We start from the raw sequence: 22245 nt of genomic DNA on the forward strand, positions 1-22245 counted from the left end.
CCCCATACCTCTTTGATGCAACGGTACTCTTTCCAGAGCGCCTTTGTCCACAAATTCTTGAAGCAGCTTTAGGAGGAGGGGTTTTCCTGGGTTGCTGAAGAACACGTTTGGAGGCGTATTGGAGAACTCTATCATATAGCCCCTTGATACCACCGACTGAACCCAGGTATCTGACGTAGTTTTCTTCCAAATGTGAGAGAAGTGACTGAGTCTTGCTCCCACACCCAGGGCCATAGGCCTGGCGTCATGCCTTAGGATCCTTGTCCTCGGAGAACTGCTTCTTTTTATAAGACGACTGGTTGTCTTGGTTTCTGGATCTGTAATTGCGCTGTCTATAGTTCTGTTGTCTAGGACGCCTTCCAACCGTGGATCGGCGTCCTTGTCTTCGAAAGGGCCGAATCGTTTTTTTGGGTCTTGGAGGTAGTGGGAAGGCTGGTCCTTCAGCGGAACTGATGGCTTCTAGAATTTTTTCCAGCTGTGGGCCAAAAAGTCCTTCAGATTGGAATGGGAGGGAACAAAAATGGTTCTTTGATGCCAGGTCCCCTGGCCATTCTTTGAGCCACAATGCTCTTCTTGCCGTGGTAGACATGGCTAGGGATTTTGAACTGAAACGTAGAGAATCAAGTGAAAAATCCGCTAGGAAATCCGCCGCCTTTTTCATATCAGGTAGATCTTTTAAGAGCTTCTCTCTAGACACTCCTTCCGCAATGTCCTTCGTAAGCTGACTAAGCCACATCCTGAGTGCTTTTGCTACCGGAACGGTAGCCATAGATGCCTTAGCATTAAAAGCCGACGTGGTATACAGCCGTCTTAAGGTAATATCTACTCTTCTATCGAGGGGATCTTTGAGGAGCGCTGATTCCTCATCCGGGAACAACTGTTTTTTTGAAAGTCCAGCTACAGCTAGATCCACTTTAGGCGGTTTATCCCATGACTCTGAGGCTTTGGGATCCAACTTATATATTTAGCCTTGAACCTGGAGCTAGGATCTATTCTCTTATCAGGTCTGGACCAGTCAGCTTGCATAAATTCTGATGTGTGTGGGGTCTTAGGGAAATAGAATAAAGATTCTCTTCTAGAGAGGTCACTGGTAGAAGGCTCCCCTCATTAGTGTCTTTCACAGTTTTAATGAAGGAACATGCAGACTCTTTTTTAAACATATAATAGTCCTCCGGTACTCCTGCGTCTGAGTCTGAGGAAGACAGTTCGCCTTCAGATAAATCACGATCTTCTGGATCAGAAGGAGGAGGAGAAGAGCTATGTATTGCATGTTTACGTTTTTTGGAAGGCCTGGAAGGGCCAGCCTCCTCCAACAATTTATTCATCTTAGATTTGAACCAGGAAAAGAAATCATGTGCTTCAGATCCACAGCCAGGACCACCACTAGGGGGAGTACAGTCATTGCATACATCAGCCTGTAAGTCATCAGGCAAAGCATAATCTGTGTCTGGACTTACATCTCTTTTTTCCTGAGGACTGTCCACTAGCCATCCGAGGAAAAAAGAACAACATAGAGCAATCTTATACTAGATTAGTACCGAAAGAAAAACCTATTGTGTTCCATTCAGGGAGAGAGGTACCTTAGAGCCCCACAGTATGTGCTGCCCGGCAGAGTGCTTAACCAAGGCTGCCCCAGGCATCCTATAAATGCACAAAAAGCCCAGGCCGGCGCACTGCCGCGGCACTCACCGCGCATGCGCCTCCTATGCCGCCGCCGGATACGATCTCGTACAGCCGGAAGCGCGTCATCCTTCGGCCGCCGGAACTCCGTCATCCTCGGCCGACCGGAACTCCGCCATCTTGCTGTACCCAGAAGTGACGTCTTCAGCCCACGTGGACGTACATCATTATGGCGACCGGAAGTGACATCATCGCCGAGCGCGGACGCCGCCGGGGACCACGCGGGACTTCACCGGAGCTGAAGGAGGTAACTGGGTATCAGGATTGCGGCAGCCCAGCACAATACACTAGGAGCTATAGGCTCCCACTAGTGGTGCAGCTACAATAGATGTCAGCAGGACCCTGCAAACAGAGCTATTGGGGCCTCCCTGTATCCCAGAAAACCGGGGCTACCACTGTATCAGTACAGGAGCACAGGGGTATCGTGCAGGTTAGCTGAACCAGACCAACCTGCACGCCGCAGTAATGACACATCATAACCTGGAGCTCCCAGATGACCTTCTGCCCGCAGAAGAAACTAACACAGTGTCTCCTTGTCTCTATGGGCTTTTTATGGAGCTGCATTAATTGGTTTAATTAATGTGATTAATTAATGTTGTTTCTTCTGCCTAGCAGTAGGGATATCCAAGTTAACCCTATCGTGTTCTGTGCTGCCGTAGGACGATATGAAAATGGTGTATATGATGTGTATGGTGTGTATATGATGTGTATGGTGTGTATGGTGTATATGATGTGTATGGTGTGTATATGATGTGTATGATGTATATGGTGTATATGATGTGTATGGTGTGTATATGATGTGTATGGTGTGTATATGATGTGTATGGTGTGTATATGATGTGTATGGTGTGTATATGATGTGTATGGTGTATATGATGTGTATGGTATGTATATGATGTGTATGGTGTGTATGGTGTGTATATGATGTGTATGGTGTGTATATGGTGTATATGATGTGTATGGTGTATATGATGTGTATGGTGTATATGATGTGTATGGTGTGTATATGGTGTATATGATGTGTATGGTGTATATGATGTGTATGGTGTGTATATGATGTGTATGGTGTGTATATGGTGTATATGATGTGTATGGTGTATATGATGTATATGATGTGTATATGGTGTATATGATGTGTATGGTGTGTATATGATGTGTATGGTGTGTATATGGTGTATATGATGTGTATGGTGTATATAATGTGTATGGTGTGTATATGATGTGTATGGTGTATATGATGTGTATGGTGTGTATATGGTGTATATGATGTGTATGGTGTGTATATGATGTGTATGGTGTGTATATGGTGTATATGATGTGTATGGTGTATATGATGTGCATGGTGTGTATATGATGTGTATGGTGTGTATATGATGTGTATGGTGTGTATATGATGTGTATGGTGTGTATATGTTGTATATGGTGTATATGATGTGTATGGTGTATGTGATGTATATGGTGTATATGGTGTATGTGATGTGTATGGTGTATGTGATGTGTATGGTGTATGTGATGTGTATGGTGTATATGAGGTGTATATGGTGTATATGATGTGTATGGTGTATGTGATGTATATGGTGTATATGGTGTATGTGATGTATATGGTGTATGTGATGTGTATGGTGTATGTGATGTGTATGGTGTATGTGATGTGTATGGTGTATGTGATGTGAATGGTTTATATGATGTATATGGTGTATGTGATGTGTATGGTGTATTTGATGTGTATGGTGTATATGATGTATATGGTGTATGTGATGTGTATGGTGTATTTGATGTGTATGGTGTATATGATGTATATGGTGTATGTGATGTGTATGGTGTATATGATGTATATGGTGTATATGATGTGTATGTGATGTGTATGGTGTATGTGATGTGTATGGTGTATATGATGTGTATGGTGTATATGATGTGTATGGTGTATGTGATGTGTATAATGTGTATAGTGTATGTGATGTATATGGTGTATATGAGGTGTATATGATGTGTTTATGATGTGTATAATGCGTATGGTGTATATGATGTATATGGTGTATATGATGTGTATGGTGTGTATATGATGTGTATGGTGTGTATATGATGTGTATGATGTGTATAATGTGTATGGTGTATATGATGTGTATAATGTGTATGGTGTATATGATGTGTATAATGTGTATAGTGTATATGATGTATAATGTGTATGGTGTATATGATGTGTATAATGTATATGGTGTATATGATGTGTATGGTGTATATGGTGTATATGATGTGTATGGTGTATATGATGTGTATAATGTGTATGGTGTATATGATGTGTATAATGTGTATAGTGTATGTGATGTATATGGTGTATATGAGGTGTATATGATGTGTTTATGATGTGTATAATGCGTATGGTGTATATGATGTGTATGGTGTATATGGTGTATATGCTCTGTAATGGGGAGGGTTATAGTGGGGGTGCAGTATTATTACGGCTCTGTATGATTAGCATATACAGACCGGACGGTGTGACCAGAACCCTAATCTCATCTCCAACCCTCCTTGAGCCCCTGTACTCCCTGGTATCTGATGGGTCCATATTACAATGGATGAGCACTATGATCAGCACATGTCCTGGGCCCGGTGCCCGGGGGTAGTGGGGCGCAGGCTCTCTAGTACCATACAATATCATTGCGTATATCACAACAAATGGGCCGGGTTCTGCACTATGGAGTCCCTGATGGGGTCTTGTGACAGGTCTTCTGGGGTCTGGACAAGAAGCTGGCGCAAAGGAAACACTTCCCTTCTGTCAACTGGCTGATCAGCTACAGCAAGTACATGCGGGCGCTGGACGAGTACTACGAGAGGCACTTCCCCGAGCTGGTGCCCCTCCGGACCAAGGCCAAGGAGATCCTGCAAGAAGAAGAAGACCTGGCTGAGATAGTGCAGCTGGTGGGGAAGGTGAGGAGACACCGGCATGATGGGTATTCTGTATATATCTGCACCCGGGGAGCGGCCCCCATGGCAGGAGACTAATCATAACTCCCATCATTCACTTCCTCATAGGGATCATTGGCAGAAGCAGATAAGATCACATTGGAGGTCGCCAAACTGATAAAAGACGACTTTCTCCAGCAGAATGGATACTCGCCCTATGACAGGTAATGGGCCCGAATTTCTCAAGAGACAATTAGGATCAGCATGTCATCAGCGTGTCAATCAGGGTCAGCGTGTCAATCAGGGTCAGCGTGTCAATCAGGGTCAGCGTGTCAATCAGGGTCAGCGTGTCAATCAGGGTCAGCGTGTCAATCAGGATCAGCGTGTCAATCAGGGTCAGCGTGTCAATCAGGGTCAGCGTGTCAATCAGGATCAGCGTGTCAATTAGGATCAGCGTGTCAATCAGGATCAGCGTGTCAATCAGGATCAGCGTGTCAATCAGGATCAGCGTGTCAATCAGGGTCAGCGTGTCAATCAGGGTCAGCGTGTCAATCAGGGTCAGCGTGTCAATCAGGGTCAGCGTGTCAATCAGGGTCAGCGTGTCAATCAGGATCAGCGTGTCAATTAGGATCAGCGTGTCAATCAGGGTCAGCGTGTCAATTAGGATCAGTGTGTCAATTAGGATCAGCGTGTCAATCAGGGTCAGCGTGTCAATTAGGATCAGCGTGTCAATCAGGGTCAGCGTGTCAATTAGGGTCAGCGTGTCAATTAGGATCAGCGTGTCAATCAGGGTCAGCGTGTCAATCAGGGTCAGCGTGTCAATCAGGGTCAGCGTGTCAATCAGGGTCAGCGTGTCAATTAGGATCAGCGTGTCAATTAGGATCAGCGTGTCAATCAGGGTCAGCGTGTCAATTAGGATCAGCGTGTCAATTAGGATCAGCGTGTCAATTAGGATCAGCGTGTCAATCAGGGTCAGCGTGTCAATCAGGGTCAGCGTGTCAATCAGGATCAGCGTGTCAATTAGGATCAGCGTGTCAATCAGGATCAGCGTGTCAATCAGGGTCAGCGTGTCAATCAGGGTCAGCGTGTCAATTAGGATCAGCGTGTCAATCAGGATCAGCGTGTCAATCAGGGTCAGCGTGTCAATTAGGATCAGCGTGTCAATTAGGATCAGCGTGTCAATCAGGGTCAGCGTGTCAATCAGGGTCAGCGTGTCAATCAGGGTCAGCGTGTCAATCAGGGTCAGCGTGTCAATTAGGATCAGCGTGTCAATCAGGGTCAGCGTGTCAATCAGGGTCAGCGTGTCAATCAGGGTCAGCGTGTCAATTAGGATCAGCGTGTCAATCAGGGTCAGCGTGTCAATCAGGGTCAGCGTGTCAATCAGGGTCAGCGTGTCAATTAGGATCAGCGTGTCAATCAGGGTCAGCGTGTCAATCAGGGTCAGCGTGTCAATCAGGGTCAGCGTGTCAATTAGGATCAGCGTGTCAATCAGGGTCAGCGTGTCAATCAGGGTCAGCGTGTCAATTAGGATCAGTGTGTGCAGGAGCCAAAAAATCTCCTCTTTATTAAAATCAGCAAACACACGACTAAGGTCACCTTGGGATTAAGCCAACACATTATTGGTACGAGCTGTGCCCATGGCTAACTGACCCGGGATTATACCCCCTGTGCAGCGGCATGGCGGGCAATCCCACCGATTCACAAGTATAATCCAAAAGTAACAGAGAGAACAATGAAACATCTTACCTGAAAAGATTGGCATCACATTGTTACTCAGTGATAACTTACATATTCAGTATCTTATAGAATCAGTGACAAATCTCTGTATAGAAATCCAGCTGGAAGGTGAAAAGAACACTTACACAGATGCCAATGGAGTTCAGCCGCAGTCACATGCAGTTCAGCCGAAGTCACGTGCAGTTCAGCCGAAGTCACATGCAGTTCAGCCGCAGTCACATGCAGTTCAGCCGCAGTCACGTGCAGTTCAGCCGAAGTCACATGCAGTTCAGACGCAGTCACGTGCAGTTCAGCCGAAGTCACGTGCAGTTCAGCCGCAGTCACGTGCAGTTCAGCCGAAGTCACATGCAGTTCAGCCGCAGTCACATGCAGTTCAGCCGAAGTCACGTGCAGTTCAGCCGAAGTCACATGCAGTTCAGACGCAGTCACGTGCAGTTCAGCCGCAGTCACATGCAGTTCAGCCGCAGTCACGTGCAGTTCAGCCGAAGTCACATGCAGTTCAGCCGCAGTCACGTGCAGTTCAGCCGCAGTCACATCCAGCTTTCATGCAGGGTAGAGGAGATGATCAACAGGGAGAAATCTCGTGAACTCGACGCCCGCTCCGGCCGCTCGCACTGCAAGTTCATTTCTGTGGCAAAAGTGGGATCCTGGGTGACGTCCCTCTCCTTAGGTCTGGATCCTAGTGCAGCCAGAATTATCCTATGCATCTCAGTGTACACGGACACCTTCATCGGGGATAGCCTATCCCTGTTATATTCACCTCTATCCAGGGATTTGTCACCTATATAATCCTGACCCTCCTTATTCTGACTGACCCCCTAATAGTCTGCGCTGTCTATATGTTTCGTTTATGATCTGTATAATTGGGGGAATATAGGGCGTCCCCCACACACCGAGCAGCATTTACATTCTTGTACACAGCGCTAGTGAGCAAATCAACACATGGGGGGACATGTATGAATGGGCATACAGGAATTTTTCGGCAGAAAGTGCCAATTTGCGCATTATTTTATTCGCAAATCAGCTATTTTATTCGCAAATAGCTGATTTGCGAATAAAATATTCGCAAATCGGCACTTTCCGCCGGGTACGCCGGTAGCCGGGAGGGGTTGTGAAGGGGGCGGAACGGAGGGCGCGGACTCAGAGTCCGCGCAATTCACCATCCGTTTTGCCAAAAGATACGCCGAAAACCTACTCCAGTCCTCAGTTGGCGTAGGTTTTCGGCCATGCGCAGTCCGCCTCTATATAAATCCCCATAGCGGCGGAGATGCGTAAAAAACGTTGGACTTAATAAATGTCCCCCAAAGTGTATACTAACACAGCGAGTTGACTGCAATGCCAGATGTTATAGTATCAGTTATGTATTGAGTATCTTACAGTATCAGTTATAACACGTGCTGGTCCGAGCTCGGTACTCGTTGGAGTATTAGGGTGCTCGATGGTGCTCGGTACTCGTTGGAGTATTAGGGTACTCGATGGTGCTCGGTACTCGTTGGAGTATTAGGGTACTCGATGGTGCTCGGTACTCGTTGGAGTATTAGGGTACTCGATGGTGCTCGGTACTCGTTGGAGTATTAGGGTACTCGATGGTGCTCCGGACTCGTTGGAGTATTAGGGTACTCGATGGTGCTCGGTACTCGTTGGAGTATTAGGGTACTCGATGGTGCTTGGGACTTGTTGGAGTATTAGGGTACTCAATGGTGCTCAATACTCGTTGGAGTATTAGGGTACTCAATGGTGCTCGGTACTCGTTGGAGTATTAGGGTACTCAATGGTGCTCGGTACTCGTTGGGGTATTAGGGTACTCGATGGTGCTCGGGACTCGTTGGAGTATTAGGGTACTCGATGGTGCTCGGGACTCGTTGGAGTATTAGGGTACTCAATGGTGCTCGGTACTCGTTGGAGTATTAGGGTACTCGATGGTACTCGGGACTCGGAGTATTAGGGTACTCGATGGTGCTCGGGACTCGTTGGAGTATTAGGGTACTCGATGGTGCTTGGGACTCGTTGGAGTATTAGGGTACTCGATGGTGCTCGGTACTCGTTGGAGTATTAGGGTACTCGATGGTGCTCGGTACTCGTTGGAGTATTAGGGTACTCGATGGTGCTCGGTACTCGTTGGAGTATTAGGGTACTCGATGGTGCTCGGGACTCGTTGGAGTATTAGGGTACTCGATGGTGCTCGGTACTCGTTGGAGTATTAGGGTACTCGATGGTGCTCGGTACTCGTTGGAGTATTAGGGTACTCGATGGTGCTCGGTACTCGTTGGAGTATTAGAGTACTCAATGGTCTCGGTACTTGTTGGAGTATTAGGGTACTCGATGGTGCTCGGTACTCGTTGGAGTATTAGGGTACTCGATACTCGTTGGAGTATTAGGGTACTCGATGGTGCTCGGGACTCGTGAGAGTATTAGGGTACTCAATGGTGCTCGGGACTCAGGGTATTAGGGTACTCGATGGTGCTTGGGACTCGTTGGAGTATTAGGGTACTCGATGGTGCTCGGTACTCGTTGGAGTATTAGGGTACTCGATGGTGCTCCGGACTCGTTGGGGTATTAGGGTACTCGATGGTGCTCGGTACTCGTTGGAGTATTAGGGTACTCGATGGTGCTCGGTACTCGTTGGAGTATTAGGGTACTCGATGGTGCTCGGTACTCGTTGGAGTAGACTGTGCAGAGCGTCTGGTGCCAGAAAGGCAACAGCACCTGGTCCACATAGACCCCCCAAAATCGCCCAAAGTTGTCCTCCCATTACTCATTTTTGCTGCAGCATCTTGGCTTGCTGGGACTTGTAGTGCAGTTACACCTATCCTGGCCGCATACTGCAACTTACGCTATTTTTTATTTATTTTTTTTTAAACACCTTAGTGGTAAATTCTTGGCTCGCCTAATACTGATGAGTGCTGTCTGTTAGTTATCAAAGCATTTTAGCGGTATATTTTAGGCTCACCCAATCCTGGTGCGTGCTCTTCCGTACTATTTACCACAGTCTGGTGAATACGTATTTGCTCTTCGTTATATTTACCACAGTCTGGTGAATACGTATTTGCCCTCCGTTATATTTACCACAGTCTGGTGAATACGTATTTGCTCTCCGTTATATTTACCACAGTCTGGTGAATACGTATTTGCTCTTCCGTACTATTTACCACAGTCTGGTGAATACGTATTTGCTCTCCGTTATATTTACCACAGTCTGGTGAATACGTATTTGCTCTCCGTTATATTTACCACAGTCTGGTGAATACGTATTTGCCCTCCGTTATATTTACCACAGTCTGGTGAATACGTATTTGCTCTCCGTTATATTTACCACAGTCTGGTGAATACGTATTTGCTCTCCGTTATATTTACCACAGTCTGGTGAATACGTATTTGCTCTCCGTTATATTTACCACAGTCTGGTGAATACGTATTTGCCCTCCGTTATATTTACCACAGTCTGGTGAATACGTATTTGCTCTCCGTTATATTTACCACAGTCTGGTGAATACGTATTTGCTCTCCGTTATATTTACCACAGTCTGGTGAATACGTATTTGCCCTCGTTATATTTACCACAGTCTGGTGAATACGTATTTGCTCTCCGTTATATTTACCACAGTCTGGTGAATACGTATTTGCTCTCCGTTATATTTACCACAGTCTGGTGAATACGTATTTGCTCTCCGTTATATTTACCACAGTCTGGTGAATACGTATTTGCCCTCCGTTATATTTACCACAGTCTGGTGAATACGTATTTGCTCTCCGTTATATTTACCACAGTCTGGTGAATACGTATTTGCCCTCCGTTATATTTACCACAGTCTGGTGAATACGTATTTGCTCTCCGTTATATTTACCACAGTCTGGTGAATACGTATTTGCTCTCCGTTATATTTACCACAGTCTGGTGAATACGTATTTGCTCTCCGTTATATTTACCACAGTCTGGTGAATACGTATTTGCCCTCCGTTATATTTACCACAGTCTGGTGAATACGTATTTGCCCTCCGTACTATTTACCACAGTCTGGTGAATACGTATTTGCTCTCCGTTATATTTACCACAGTCTGGTGAATACGTATTTGCTCTCCGTTATATGTACCACAGTCTGGTGAATACGTATTTGCTCTCCGTTATATGTACCACAGTCTGGTGAATACGTATTTGCTCTCCGTTATATTTACCACAGTCTGGTGAATACGTATTTGCTCTCCGTACTATTTACCACAGTCTGGTGAATACGTATTTGCTCTCCGTTATATTTACCACAGTCTGGTGAATACGTATTTGCTCTCCGTTATATTTACCACAGTCTGGTGAATACGTATTTGCCCTCCGTTATATTTACCACAGTCTGGTGAATACGTATTTGCTCTCCGTTATATTTACCACAGTCTGGTGAATACGTATTTGCCCTCCGTTATATTTACCACAGTCTGGTGAACAGGGCCGGACTGGGACTAAAATTCAGCCCTGGCACTCAAACTCTAGCAGCCCACATAGCGTATCCTCCCTGATATATTATAGATAACAGTATACTTTATACGCTGTAATGAATTCTGCTTCAATTCGCCATGTTCCTCACAACTTCCTTAAATATGTGAACCCCATCATCAACGCATAAAAATTAAGACACAACATAATCTGATTTGGATTTGATGTTGCATATTTATGTATTACAGCAGCATTAAATCCACTGTGGATTAGGTATGTACTTAAAGGGAATCTGTGAAGTCTATACCAGGTGCGGGGGAAATACAGTATAAGTGACAGGACCTTTAGTCCAGTGTAAACTTTTATAATCCTCCTTTTCATTACCAGCTAAAGTGTCAAAGAGGAGGAGCCAATCCACAGCTGCAACTCCTGCCCCGCCCCTCCCTGCTCTAACTGAATGACATACATGGTGAGGCTGTGGCTGTTGCTGTGACACTACAGCTGGTAATGAAAAGAATTATTATAAATGGAGTGACTATAGTGCAATTTCATCCAGTGACTCACCGGAGGCGTCTTCTCTGCATGAATTGCTAATGGTATTTTTGCAGAAGTTGGTTGCTTTTTCTTGCTTGGCTATCATGAAGACTTCTCCGTGACTTCTTTCTGCAGGATCTACCGGACAAAGATTTTAGGCTCCTTACTCCAGAATCATCCACATCTATATTCAAACTCTCCAAGAGTATTGCTTTACACAGTAACCTTTGCTTCCTTTGTGCCCCCATATAACCAGTTAATCCCAGTTTGTGCTTCCAAATAGTAGTCCTCCCCTTTGTAACATCCCCATATAGAATCAGCCCCCTCCCTTTGTAACATCCTTATAAAATCGTATTAAGCATGCTTGCAGCATTTCCATAAAGAATCAGCCCACCCCCCGGTAACATAGTCGTATAGAATAGTCCCCCCCCCCTTTGTATCATCTCCATAAAGAATCAGCCCCCCCCCCCCTTGTATCATCTCCATAAAGAATCAGCCCCCCCCGTAACATAGTCGTATAGAATAGTCCCCCCCCTTGTATCATCTCCATAAAGAATCAGCCCCCCTCTTATAGAATATCCCCCCCACACCTTTGTATCATCTTCATAAATAGGCCCCTCTTTTGTAACATCTGCATATAGAATAGCAACCCCCCCCTTTTGTAACATCCCCTCCCCCCAAAAAAAGTCCCCCTACTTTATAATATTCCCATATAGAATAGTTCCCCTCCCTTTGCAACGTCCCTATATAGAAAATTCCCCCCTCCTTTAGTAATAGCCTCCCCCCTTTGCTACATCGCCATATAAAAAATATATAACATCCCCATTTGCCACCCCCTTTGTTGTCCAGCCCCCGTGTGAAACAAAGACAAAACAAAAAAAGCGCATATTCACCTGTCACATCGTTCCCAGCAGCAGCGGCGTCTTCTTACTCCTCCTGTTCCAGCTCCCGGCAGCTTCTTCTCCTCTGCCCTCCAGGATCCTCTGCGGCGCGTCCAGGAAGTGACGTCAGCCGCCGGGGATTGGCTGTAGTAGACGTGCCTGCGTGCGGCACGTCTACTACACAGGATTTTAAAGGGGCAGAGCAACCCCTCAGTCAGTGCGGGGGCTGCGGGGACTGACATGGGGGCTGGCAGAGCGGCTGAGTGAACAGCGCGGCAGCCGGCCGCGCTGTTCACGGCCGCTGCAGAGGGCCGCCAGTCCAATTATGCAGCAGGACTGGCAGCCCACGGATTGGTGACCCTGGCGGCCCAGCGGGCGTTTGCCCGGTCCGCCAGATTACCAATCCGGGCATGCTGGTGAATACGTATTTGCTCTCCGTTATATTTACCACAGTCTGGTGAATACGTATTTGCCCTCCGTTATATTTACCACAGTCTGGTGAATACGTATTTGCCCTCCGTTATATTTACCACAGTCTGGTGAATACGTATTTGCCCTCCGTTATATTTACCACAGTCTGGTGAATACGTATTTGCCCTCCGTTATATTTACCACAGTCTGGTGAATACGTATTTGCTCTCCGTTATATTTACCACAGTCTGGTGAATACGTATTTGCTCTCCGTTATATTTACCACAGTCTGGTGAATACGTATTTGCTCTCCGTTATATTTACCACAGTCTGGTGAATACGTATTTGCTCTCCGTTATATTTACCACAGTCTGGTGAATACGTATTTGCTCTCCGTTATATTTACCACAGTCTGGTGAATACGTATTTGCTCTTCCGTACTATTTACCACAGTCTGGTGAATACGTATTTGCTCTCCGTTATATTTACCACAGTCTGGTGAATACGTATTTGCTCTTCCGTACTATTTACCACAGTCTGGTGAATACGTATTTGCTCTCCGTTATATTTACCACAGTCTGGTGAATACGTATTTGCTCTCCGTTATATTTACCACAGTCTGGTGAATACGTATTTGCTCTCCGTTATATTTACCACAGTCTGGTGAATACGTATTTGCTCTCCGTTATATTTACCACAGTCTGGTGAATACGTATTTGCCCTCCGTTATATTTACCACAGTCTGGTGAATACGTATTTGCCCTCCGTTATATTTACCACAGTCTGGTGAATACGTATTTGCTCTTCCGTACTATTTACCACAGTCTGGTGAATACGTATTTGCTCTCCGTTATATTTACCACAGTCTGGTGAATACGTATTTGCTCTCCGTTATATTTACCACAGTCTGGTGAATACGTATTTGCTCTTCCGTACTATTTACCACAGTCTGGTGAATACGTATTTGCTCTCCGTTATATTTACCACAGTCTGGTGAATACGTATTTGCTCTTCCGTACTATTTACCACAGTCTGGTGAATACGTATTTGCTCTCCGTTATATTTACCACAGTCTGGTGAATACGTATTTGCTCTCCGTTATATTTACCACAGTCTGGTGAATACGTATTTGCCCTCGTTATATTTACCACAGTCTGGTGAATACGTATTTGCTCTCCGTTATATTTACCACAGTCTGGTGAATACGTATTTGCCCTCGTTATATTTACCACAGTCTGGTGAATACGTATTTGCTCTCCGTTATATTTACCACAGTCTGGTGAATACGTATTTGCTCTTCCGTACTATTTACCACAGTCTGGTGAATACGTATTTGCTCTCCGTTATATTTACCACAGTCTGGTGAATACGTATTTGCTCTCCGTTATATTTACCACAGTCTGGTGAATACGTATTTGCTCTCCGTTATATTTACCACAGTCTGGTGAATACGTATTTGCTCTCCGTTATATTTACCACAGTCTGGTGAATACGTATTTGCCCTCCGTTATATGTACCACAGTCTGGTGAATACGTATTTGCTCTCCGTTATATTTACCACAGTCTGGTGAATACGTATTTGCTCTCCGTTATATTTACCACAGTCTGGTGAATACGTATTTGCTCTCCGTTATATTTACCACAGTCTGGTGAATACGTATTTGCTCTCCGTTATATTTACCACAGTCTGGTGAATACGTATTTGCTCTCCGTTATATTTACCACAGTCTGGTGAATACGTATTTGCCCTCCGTTATATTTACCACAGTCTGGTGAATACGTATTTGCCCTCCGTTATATTTACCACAGTCTGGTGAATACGTATTTGCCCTCCGTTATATTTACCACAGTCTGGTGAATACGTATTTGCCCTCCGTTATATTTACCACAGTCTGGTGAATACGTATTTGCTCTCCGTTATATTTACCACAGTCTGGTGAATACGTATTTGCTCTCCGTTATATTTACCACAGTCTGGTGAATACGTATTTGCCCTCCGTTATATTTACCACAGTCTGGTGAATACGTATTTGCTCTCCGTTATATTTACCACAGTCTGGTGAATACGTATTTGCTCTCCGTTATATTTACCACAGTCTGGTGAATACGTATTTGCTCTTCCGTACTATTTACCACAGTCTGGTGAATACGTATTTGCTCTCCGTTATATTTAACACAGTATGGTGAATACGTATTTGCTCTTCCGTAATATTTACCACAGTCTGGTGAATACGTATTTGCTCTCCGTTATATTTACCACAGTCTGGTGAATACGTATTTGCTCTCCGTTATATTTACCACAGTCTGGTGAATACGTATTTGCTCTTCCGTACTATTTACCACAGTCTGGTGAATACGTATTTGCTCTTCCGTACTATTTACCACAGTCTGGTGAATACGTATTTGCCCTCCGTTATATGTACCACAGTCTGGTGAATACGTATTTGCTCTCCGTTATATTTACCACAGTCTGGTGAATACGTATTTGCTCTCCGTTATATTTACCACAGTCTGGTGAATACGTATTTGCTCTCCGTTATATTTACCACAGTCTGGTGAATACGTATTTGCTCTCCGTTATATTTACCACAGTCTGGTGAATACGTATTTGCTCTCCGTTATATTTACCACAGTCTGGTGAATACGTATTTGCCCTCCGTTATATGTACCACAGTCTGGTGAATACGTATTTGCTCTCCGTTATATTTACCACAGTCTGGTGAATACGTATTTGCTCTCCGTTATATTTACCACAGTCTGGTGAATACGTATTTGCTCTCCGTTATATTTACCACAGTCTGGTGAATACGTATTTGCTCTCCGTTATATTTACCACAGTCTGGTGAATACGTATTTGCTCTCCGTTATATTTACCACAGTCTGGTGAATACGTATTTGCTCTCCGTTATATTTACCACAGTCTGGTGAATACGTATTTGCCCTCCGTTATATTTACCACAGTCTGGTGAATACGTATTTGCCCTCCGTTATATTTACCACAGTCTGGTGAATACGTATTTGCCCTCCGTTATATTTACCACAGTCTGGTGAATACGTATTTGCCCTCCGTTATATTTACCACAGTCTGGTGAATACGTATTTGCTCTCCGTTATATTTACCACAGTCTGGTGAATACGTATTTGCTCTCCGTTATATTTACCACAGTCTGGTGAATACGTATTTGCCCTCCGTTATATTTACCACAGTCTGGTGAATACGTATTTGCTCTCCGTTATATTTACCACAGTCTGGTGAATACGTATTTGCTCTCCGTTATATTTACCACAGTCTGGTGAATACGTATTTGCCCTCCGTTATATTTACCACAGTCTGGTGAATACGTATTTACTCTCCGTTATATTTACCACAGTCTGGTGAATACGTATTTGCCCTCCGTTATATTTACCACAGTCTGGTGAATACGTATTTGCTCTCCGTTATATTTACCACAGTCTGGTGAATACGTATTTGCTCTCCGTTATATTTACCACAGTCTGGTGAATACGTATTTGCTCTCCGTTATATTTACCACAGTCTGGTGAATACGTATTTGCTCTCCGTTATATTTACCACAGTCTGGTGAATACGTATTTGCTCTCCGTTATATGTACCACAGTCTGGTGAATACGTATTTGCTCTCCGTTATATTTACCACAGTCTGGTGAATACGTATTTGCTCTCCGTTATATTTACCACAGTCTGGTGAATACGTATTTGCTATCTGTTTGATTCACTGTACTGGAGTGACTGTGTGTCCTTTCAGTTCCATTCACTCCAGTCTTTCACGCAGTCCACCCACGCCAGCCAAGTGAGTGGACCTCTGGCTCCTCCAGTTCACCCTCCTTCCCCCCAGTTCACCCTCCTTCCCCCCAGTTCACCCTCCTTCCCCCCAGTTCACCCTCCTTCCCCCCAGTTCACCCTCCTTCCCCCCCAGCCTGGTCCCTCCAGGGAAATTAGGCATTCAGATCCGACACCCTCCCAGGAACTCTTTTCAGGATCCTTCCCAGTGTCACAAACCAATGGTCAGTAGCCACTTGAGCTATTGCTCTGTCCCGATGCCCAAAATATCAAACTTTGTCAGTCAGTGGGGGATGAGAGTGGGGACTTAGTAGTAGTGTGTGAAGAGGTGTCGGATGATGATGATGAGACCCGGTTGTCAGACAGTGACGTTGTTGTCAGGGCAGTAAGTCCGAGGGGGCAGCAGAGTGAGGAATTGGAGGAAGAGCTGGTGAATGATGAGGTGACTGAGCCGAGCTGGGTGGATAAGCCTAGTGAAAACCGAACTTCTGAGGGGGAGGCAAGTGCAGCACCAGGACAGATTGGAGGAGGAAGAGGGGTGGGCAGAGGGAGAAGCAGGGCAAGAGCAACTGTTTCATGGAGTCAAGCTCCCACGTCAAGGCCTAGATGTTCACAAGTCTGGAGGTTCTTTAAAGAAGGTGAGGATGACCTACGGACTGCGGTGTTCAACCTGTGCCACACCAGGCGGTGACAGAGTGACCAAGTTAGATGGGGTGGCAGCTGTACCACCCAAAAATGTGGCCTGACACAGCATGGTGCTGACACGAGAGTGACCCTGGGTCCGCTCATGTGCTGCCCACACCGAGGATTGAGGGGCCTAGCTCAGGCTTATTATGCCTCTTCCTCCAACTCCCCCTCCTCTCAATTACCATCCATGAGCATGGCGCCTCCAGTCGGTAGCTCTAGGCGCAGCAGCACTGCGGTGTGTAAGCGGCAGCAGGCGGTGCTGACACTGATGAGCTTAGGTGACATGGCAGCGGTGAGGACCCAACCAGGGATATAGGGAAGGGCAGGGGGTGATGATGTGTAGAGACTTATGCCTGGGCCGTTCTCTGCAGGTATTGTCCCTTCTACAAGACTGTGGGGATGTTACAGAATATGATCGCCTTCTATGACATGGCGCGTCACGCAGTGGAATCCACAGCTCAGGCGGAGAATAAGATCACATGGGCCATCATCCGGGAGAACCTGGGGGAAATCCTCTACAAGCTCAGCTCCATGAAATTCAAGGTAAGATGAGAATAAAGAAGGGGCAGCCTCAAGAGAAGGAGGGGCAGCCTCAAGAGAAGGAATGCCAGCAGGAGGGTCCCCATGAGAAGGAAGGAATGCCAGCAGGAGGGTCCCCATGAGAAAGAAGGAATGCCAGCAGGAGGGTCCCCATGAGAAGGAAGGAATGCCAGCAGGAGGGTCCCCATGAGAAGGAAGGAATGCCAGCAGGAGGGTCCCCATGAGAAGGAAGGAATGCCAGCAGGAGGGTCCCCATGAGAAGGAAGGAATGCCAGCAGGAGGGTCCCCATGAGAAGGAAGGAATGCCAGCAGGAGGGTCCCCATGAGAAGGAAGGAATGCCAGCAGGAGGGTCCCCATGAGAAGGAAGGAATGCCAGCAGGAGGGTCCCCATGAGAAGGAAGGAATGCCAGCAGGAGGGTCCCCATGAGAAGGAAGGAATGCCAGCAGGAGGGTCCCCATGAGAAAGAAGGAATGCCAGCAGGAGGGTCCCCATGAGAAGGAAGGAATGCCAGCAGGAGGGTCCCCATGAGAAGGAATGCCAGCAGGAGGGTCCCCATGAGAAAGAAGGAATGCCAGCAGGAGGGTCCCCATGAGAAGGAATGCCAGCAGGAGGGTCCCCATGAGAAGGAATGCCAGCAGGAGGGTCCCCATGAGAAGGAAGGAATGCCAGCAGGAGGGTCCCTATGAGAAGGAAGGAATGCCAGCAGGAGGGTCCCCATGAGAAGGAATGCCAGCAGGAGGGTCCCCATGAGAAGGAATGCCAGCAGGAGGGTCCCCATGAGAAGGAAGGAATGCCAGCAGGAGGGTCCCCATGAGAAGGAAGGAATGCCAGCAGGAGGGTCCCCATGAGAAGGAAGGAATGCCAGCAGGAGGGTCCCCATGAGAAGGAAGGAATGCCAGCAGGAGGGTCCCCATGAGAAGGAAGGAATGCCAGCAGGAGGGTCCCCATGAGAAGGAAGGAATGCCACAACCAGGAAAAGGGTCCCCCGAGAGAGAGAGACGGAATACCACCACCAGCAGGAGGGTCCCCTGAGAGAGAGAGACGGAATACCACCACCAGCAGGAGGGTCCCCCGAGAGAGAGAGAGAGACGGAATACCACAGTCAGCAGGAGGGTCCCCCGAGAGAGAGAGAGAAAGGGAATACCACCACCAGCAGGAGGGTCCCCTGAGAGAGAGAGACGGAATACCACAGTCAGCAGGAGGGTCCCCCGAGAGAGAGAGACGGAATACCACCACCAGCAGGAGGGTCCCCCGAGAGAGAGAGAGACGGAATACCACCACCAGCAGGAGGGTCCCCCGAGAGAGAGAGAGACGGAATACCACCACCAGCAGGAGGGTCCCCCGAGAGAGAGAGACGGAATAGCACAGCCAGCAGGAGGGTCCCCCGAGAGAGAGAGAGAGAGACGGAATACCACAGCCAGCAGGAGGGTCCCCCGAGAGAGAGAGAGAGAGACGGAATACCACCACCAGCAGGAGGGTCCCCCGAGAGAGAGAGAGACGGAATACCACCACCAGCAGGAGGGTCCCCCGAGAGAGAGAGAGACGGAATACCACCACCAGCAGGAGGGTCCCCCGAGAGAGAGAGACGGAATAGCACAGCCAGCAGGAGGGTCCCCCGAGAGAGAGAGAGAGAGACGGAATACCACAGCCAGCAGGAGGGTCCCCCGAGAGAGAGAGACGGAATACCACCACCAGCAGGAGGGTCCCCCGAGAGAGGGAGAGAAAGGGAATACCACCACCAGCAGGAGGGTCCCCTGAGAGAGAGAGAGACGGAATACCACCACCAGCAGGAGGGTCCCCTGAGAGAGAGAGAGACGGAATACCACCACCAGCAGGAGGGTTATATTGTGGTATAGCATGTTGGGGTATAGGATGTATGGAGGTATAGCATGTGGCAGTATAGGGTAGATGGCAGTATAGTATGTGGGGGATGGTGTTATAGCATATGGGGGTATGGAATATAAGGAGTTATAGCATGTGGGAGTATAGGATATATGTCGGCGTAGTATGTGGGAGATGTGCAGATGGCGGTGTAACATTGTGGGGATGGTGCAGATGGCGGTATAGCATGTGGGAGTATAGGCTATATGGAGGTATAGCATATGGAGGATGGTGCAGATGGCGGTATAGCATGTTGGGGTATAGGATATATGTCAGTGTAGTATGTGGGAGATGTGCAGATGGCGGTATAGCATGTGGGGTTCCTAGTCTTAGGGGTGTTGACCTCCATCATTAGACCTCATCACTATTGATCTTTTCAGGATCCAGTTAAGGATGGAGAAGCCAAGATGAAGGCGGATTATGCCCAGCTGTACGAGGAGATGCAGACAGCCTTCCGCAGCCTGGAGGACTGAGGACAGGGGGCGCTCTCACTACACACAGAGACCATACACAGCATGGACAGCTGGCGGAGACCTCCTGTACAGGACATAGTATTATGTGATATACAGGTTACAGGGCGGAGGGGACCTGCCATCTACTACTGACCGGAGGAAGGACAATGATGCTGAATACACTGTATTTATACATTCCCCATATACACACCGTATACACACTATATACACACCTGCTAAATAAAGTCATACATCTATGATTGGTCTGGATGTCATCTGTAAATGCATTGTATAAAGCAGGGGCGTAGTGGGGGCGGGGGGCAGCTGCCCTGGGCGCAGAGACCCGGCAGTACGGTAGAAACTAGAATGGTTGTGACTAAATCCCATACCGCAAGAGGACCTGGTCCCTCCCAGGTATGGGAAATAACCAGCTCTATAGCAGCTGTCTATTTCCCATAACCGGTAAGGACCTTTTTGCCCCCTAGTGGTGGGGTCCTGTATAGATCTAGAATTTAGCCATTTTATGGTGAATTGGCTATTTCCCATACTGCAGAAGGACCTTTACCACCTCTCCTATACCGTGAAGGTGACATGAAGGAAAGGTCCTTTTCAGTGATGGGATTTAGCCTCCTCACTCAGGAATGGTCTCTGTTGTAGAGTTATATCAGCCGCACTTTCAGATATTGTCATCAGACTATTAAACAGCGGTTCCTCAAGTTACAATATTAAATGGTTCTGGGAAGATGATTGTATGTCATGGTATTACAACACCAGATGCTGACGAATATTTGTCTGAGCTATTAGATGCTCAGACATTGTGCGGATGGCAGAGGAAGTGGCTGCCCGAACAATCATTTGGATTATTTGTGCGTCCCTTCACTTTCATCACTCATCGCTCCCCTATTACACAATACATGTATGAGCAACGGGCGAGGATTTTATGTCTGGTGAAAACCAAGCAACCAAACGATGATATTACACAGGCTGATTATCGCTCATAGTCGCCCTGTGTAATGGACCCACTAACTCTATTGATCACTGGTAATTGTCTCTGAAGCCACCAAAAGAGAAAACAATGGATCCTAAAGAAGAATTAGCAGATAAGTAACACAGATAAAGCAAATCCATATAAGAAAGAGCTGCTGGAAGTTGGAAATCAATGTGATGGAGGGTCCTGCGCAATGTGATTAAGATGCAGGAGGGTCCTGCACAATCTGTTGTAGCTGCAGGAGGGTTCAGTACAGAGTGTGACAGAAAAATAAGACGCAGTCACCCGTCCGTCCGAAGAATTGACATGTCAATTCTTTGGGTGGATGGCGTTATCTGCCTCACCATAGAATGGAGATGCGCACAAGTGGGGGCGAGCAACAGAATCCACAGCGGGTTATCCCATAGTGTGAATGCACCCTAAAGTGACACCCTCTAATGTGTCACCGTGTTCCAATGAACGGTCACTGTCCTCATGTAATGTGCTACGACCTCCACCTCTTGCATTGTGTCACTGTGTCCCCCTCATGTACTGTGCCATTGTCCCCTATTATTAAGGGACTGACTCTCTAATCAATTTTTCCCAATCTTTGACTCTCCAGCTGAAAAACGACAACTCCTCTCATGAACTGCCAGCAGGACATGATGGGTGTTGTAGTTCTGCAACCGGGAGAGCTACAGGCTGCAAAACTACAACTCAAACCATGAACTGTTAAGCAGGGCATGATGGGGGTTGTATTTCTTGGGATAAGCTCACCTGTCCAGGTTCCTGCTCTTCTTCTTGGGCTCTGGTCTCCTCTTGTCAGGTCTGGCAGAAGTACCAGAGGCAGAAGAGGAAACTCCTGCCAGCAGTATATTCAGTTGTATCAGCAATTGCGGATAGAACTGAATGGGGAGGGAGAGCAGCCAGTAAGGTAAGTGAGTGTTATTCTGTTCACCGCCCCATCCCCCCAGGGCATTCTGAAAAAAGGGGCAATGGCCGAACTACCCTTTTAACCCCCCGAGGGGTCTTTAGACACCGGTATTTCCAGGACTATGTTGGATTCCATGGACGATGTTAATGACTAGTTTTTTTTAATAAAATGGTCAACGAGGGTTTTAGGGTTTTTACAAATAAAAAATAATTATCAATTGTGTCTTGTTTTTTTTTCTTACATTACAGGCTTAGTAGTGGACGGCATCCATTACAAAGTCGGGGCTTAATGTTAGTATAAAATGGCTAACGCTACCCCCACAATATTACCCCAGTACCCAATGCCACCAGATTACTAGGAAGAGCCGGGTGCCATTAGTCCCGGAGCATCAAATCTGGCTCTCCTGGACTGGG

At 46.7% G+C, this 22245-nt stretch overlaps 1 protein-coding gene across 1 annotated transcript in view; it reads left to right on the forward strand.

Annotated features, from left to right (window-relative positions):
* Positions 1-20191, forward strand: part of LOC138771332 (V-type proton ATPase catalytic subunit A-like) — a 73040-nt gene extending 52849 nt beyond the window's left edge. The window contains exons 11-15 of the mRNA XM_069950954.1: positions 1168-1261; positions 4405-4608; positions 4714-4808; positions 17428-17599; positions 19860-20191. Of these exons, the coding sequence (XP_069807055.1) occupies positions 1168-1261; positions 4405-4608; positions 4714-4808; positions 17428-17599; positions 19860-19952 (658 nt within the window). The 3' untranslated portion in view covers positions 19953-20191. The remainder of the gene's footprint in view (positions 1-1167; positions 1262-4404; positions 4609-4713; positions 4809-17427; positions 17600-19859) is intronic.
* Positions 20192-22245: the final 2054 nt, after the last annotated feature.

Source organism: Dendropsophus ebraccatus, chromosome 13 (genome assembly GCF_027789765.1).
Source record: "Dendropsophus ebraccatus isolate aDenEbr1 chromosome 13, aDenEbr1.pat, whole genome shotgun sequence".
In the NCBI taxonomy this organism is placed as follows: domain Eukaryota; kingdom Metazoa; phylum Chordata; class Amphibia; order Anura; family Hylidae; genus Dendropsophus; species Dendropsophus ebraccatus.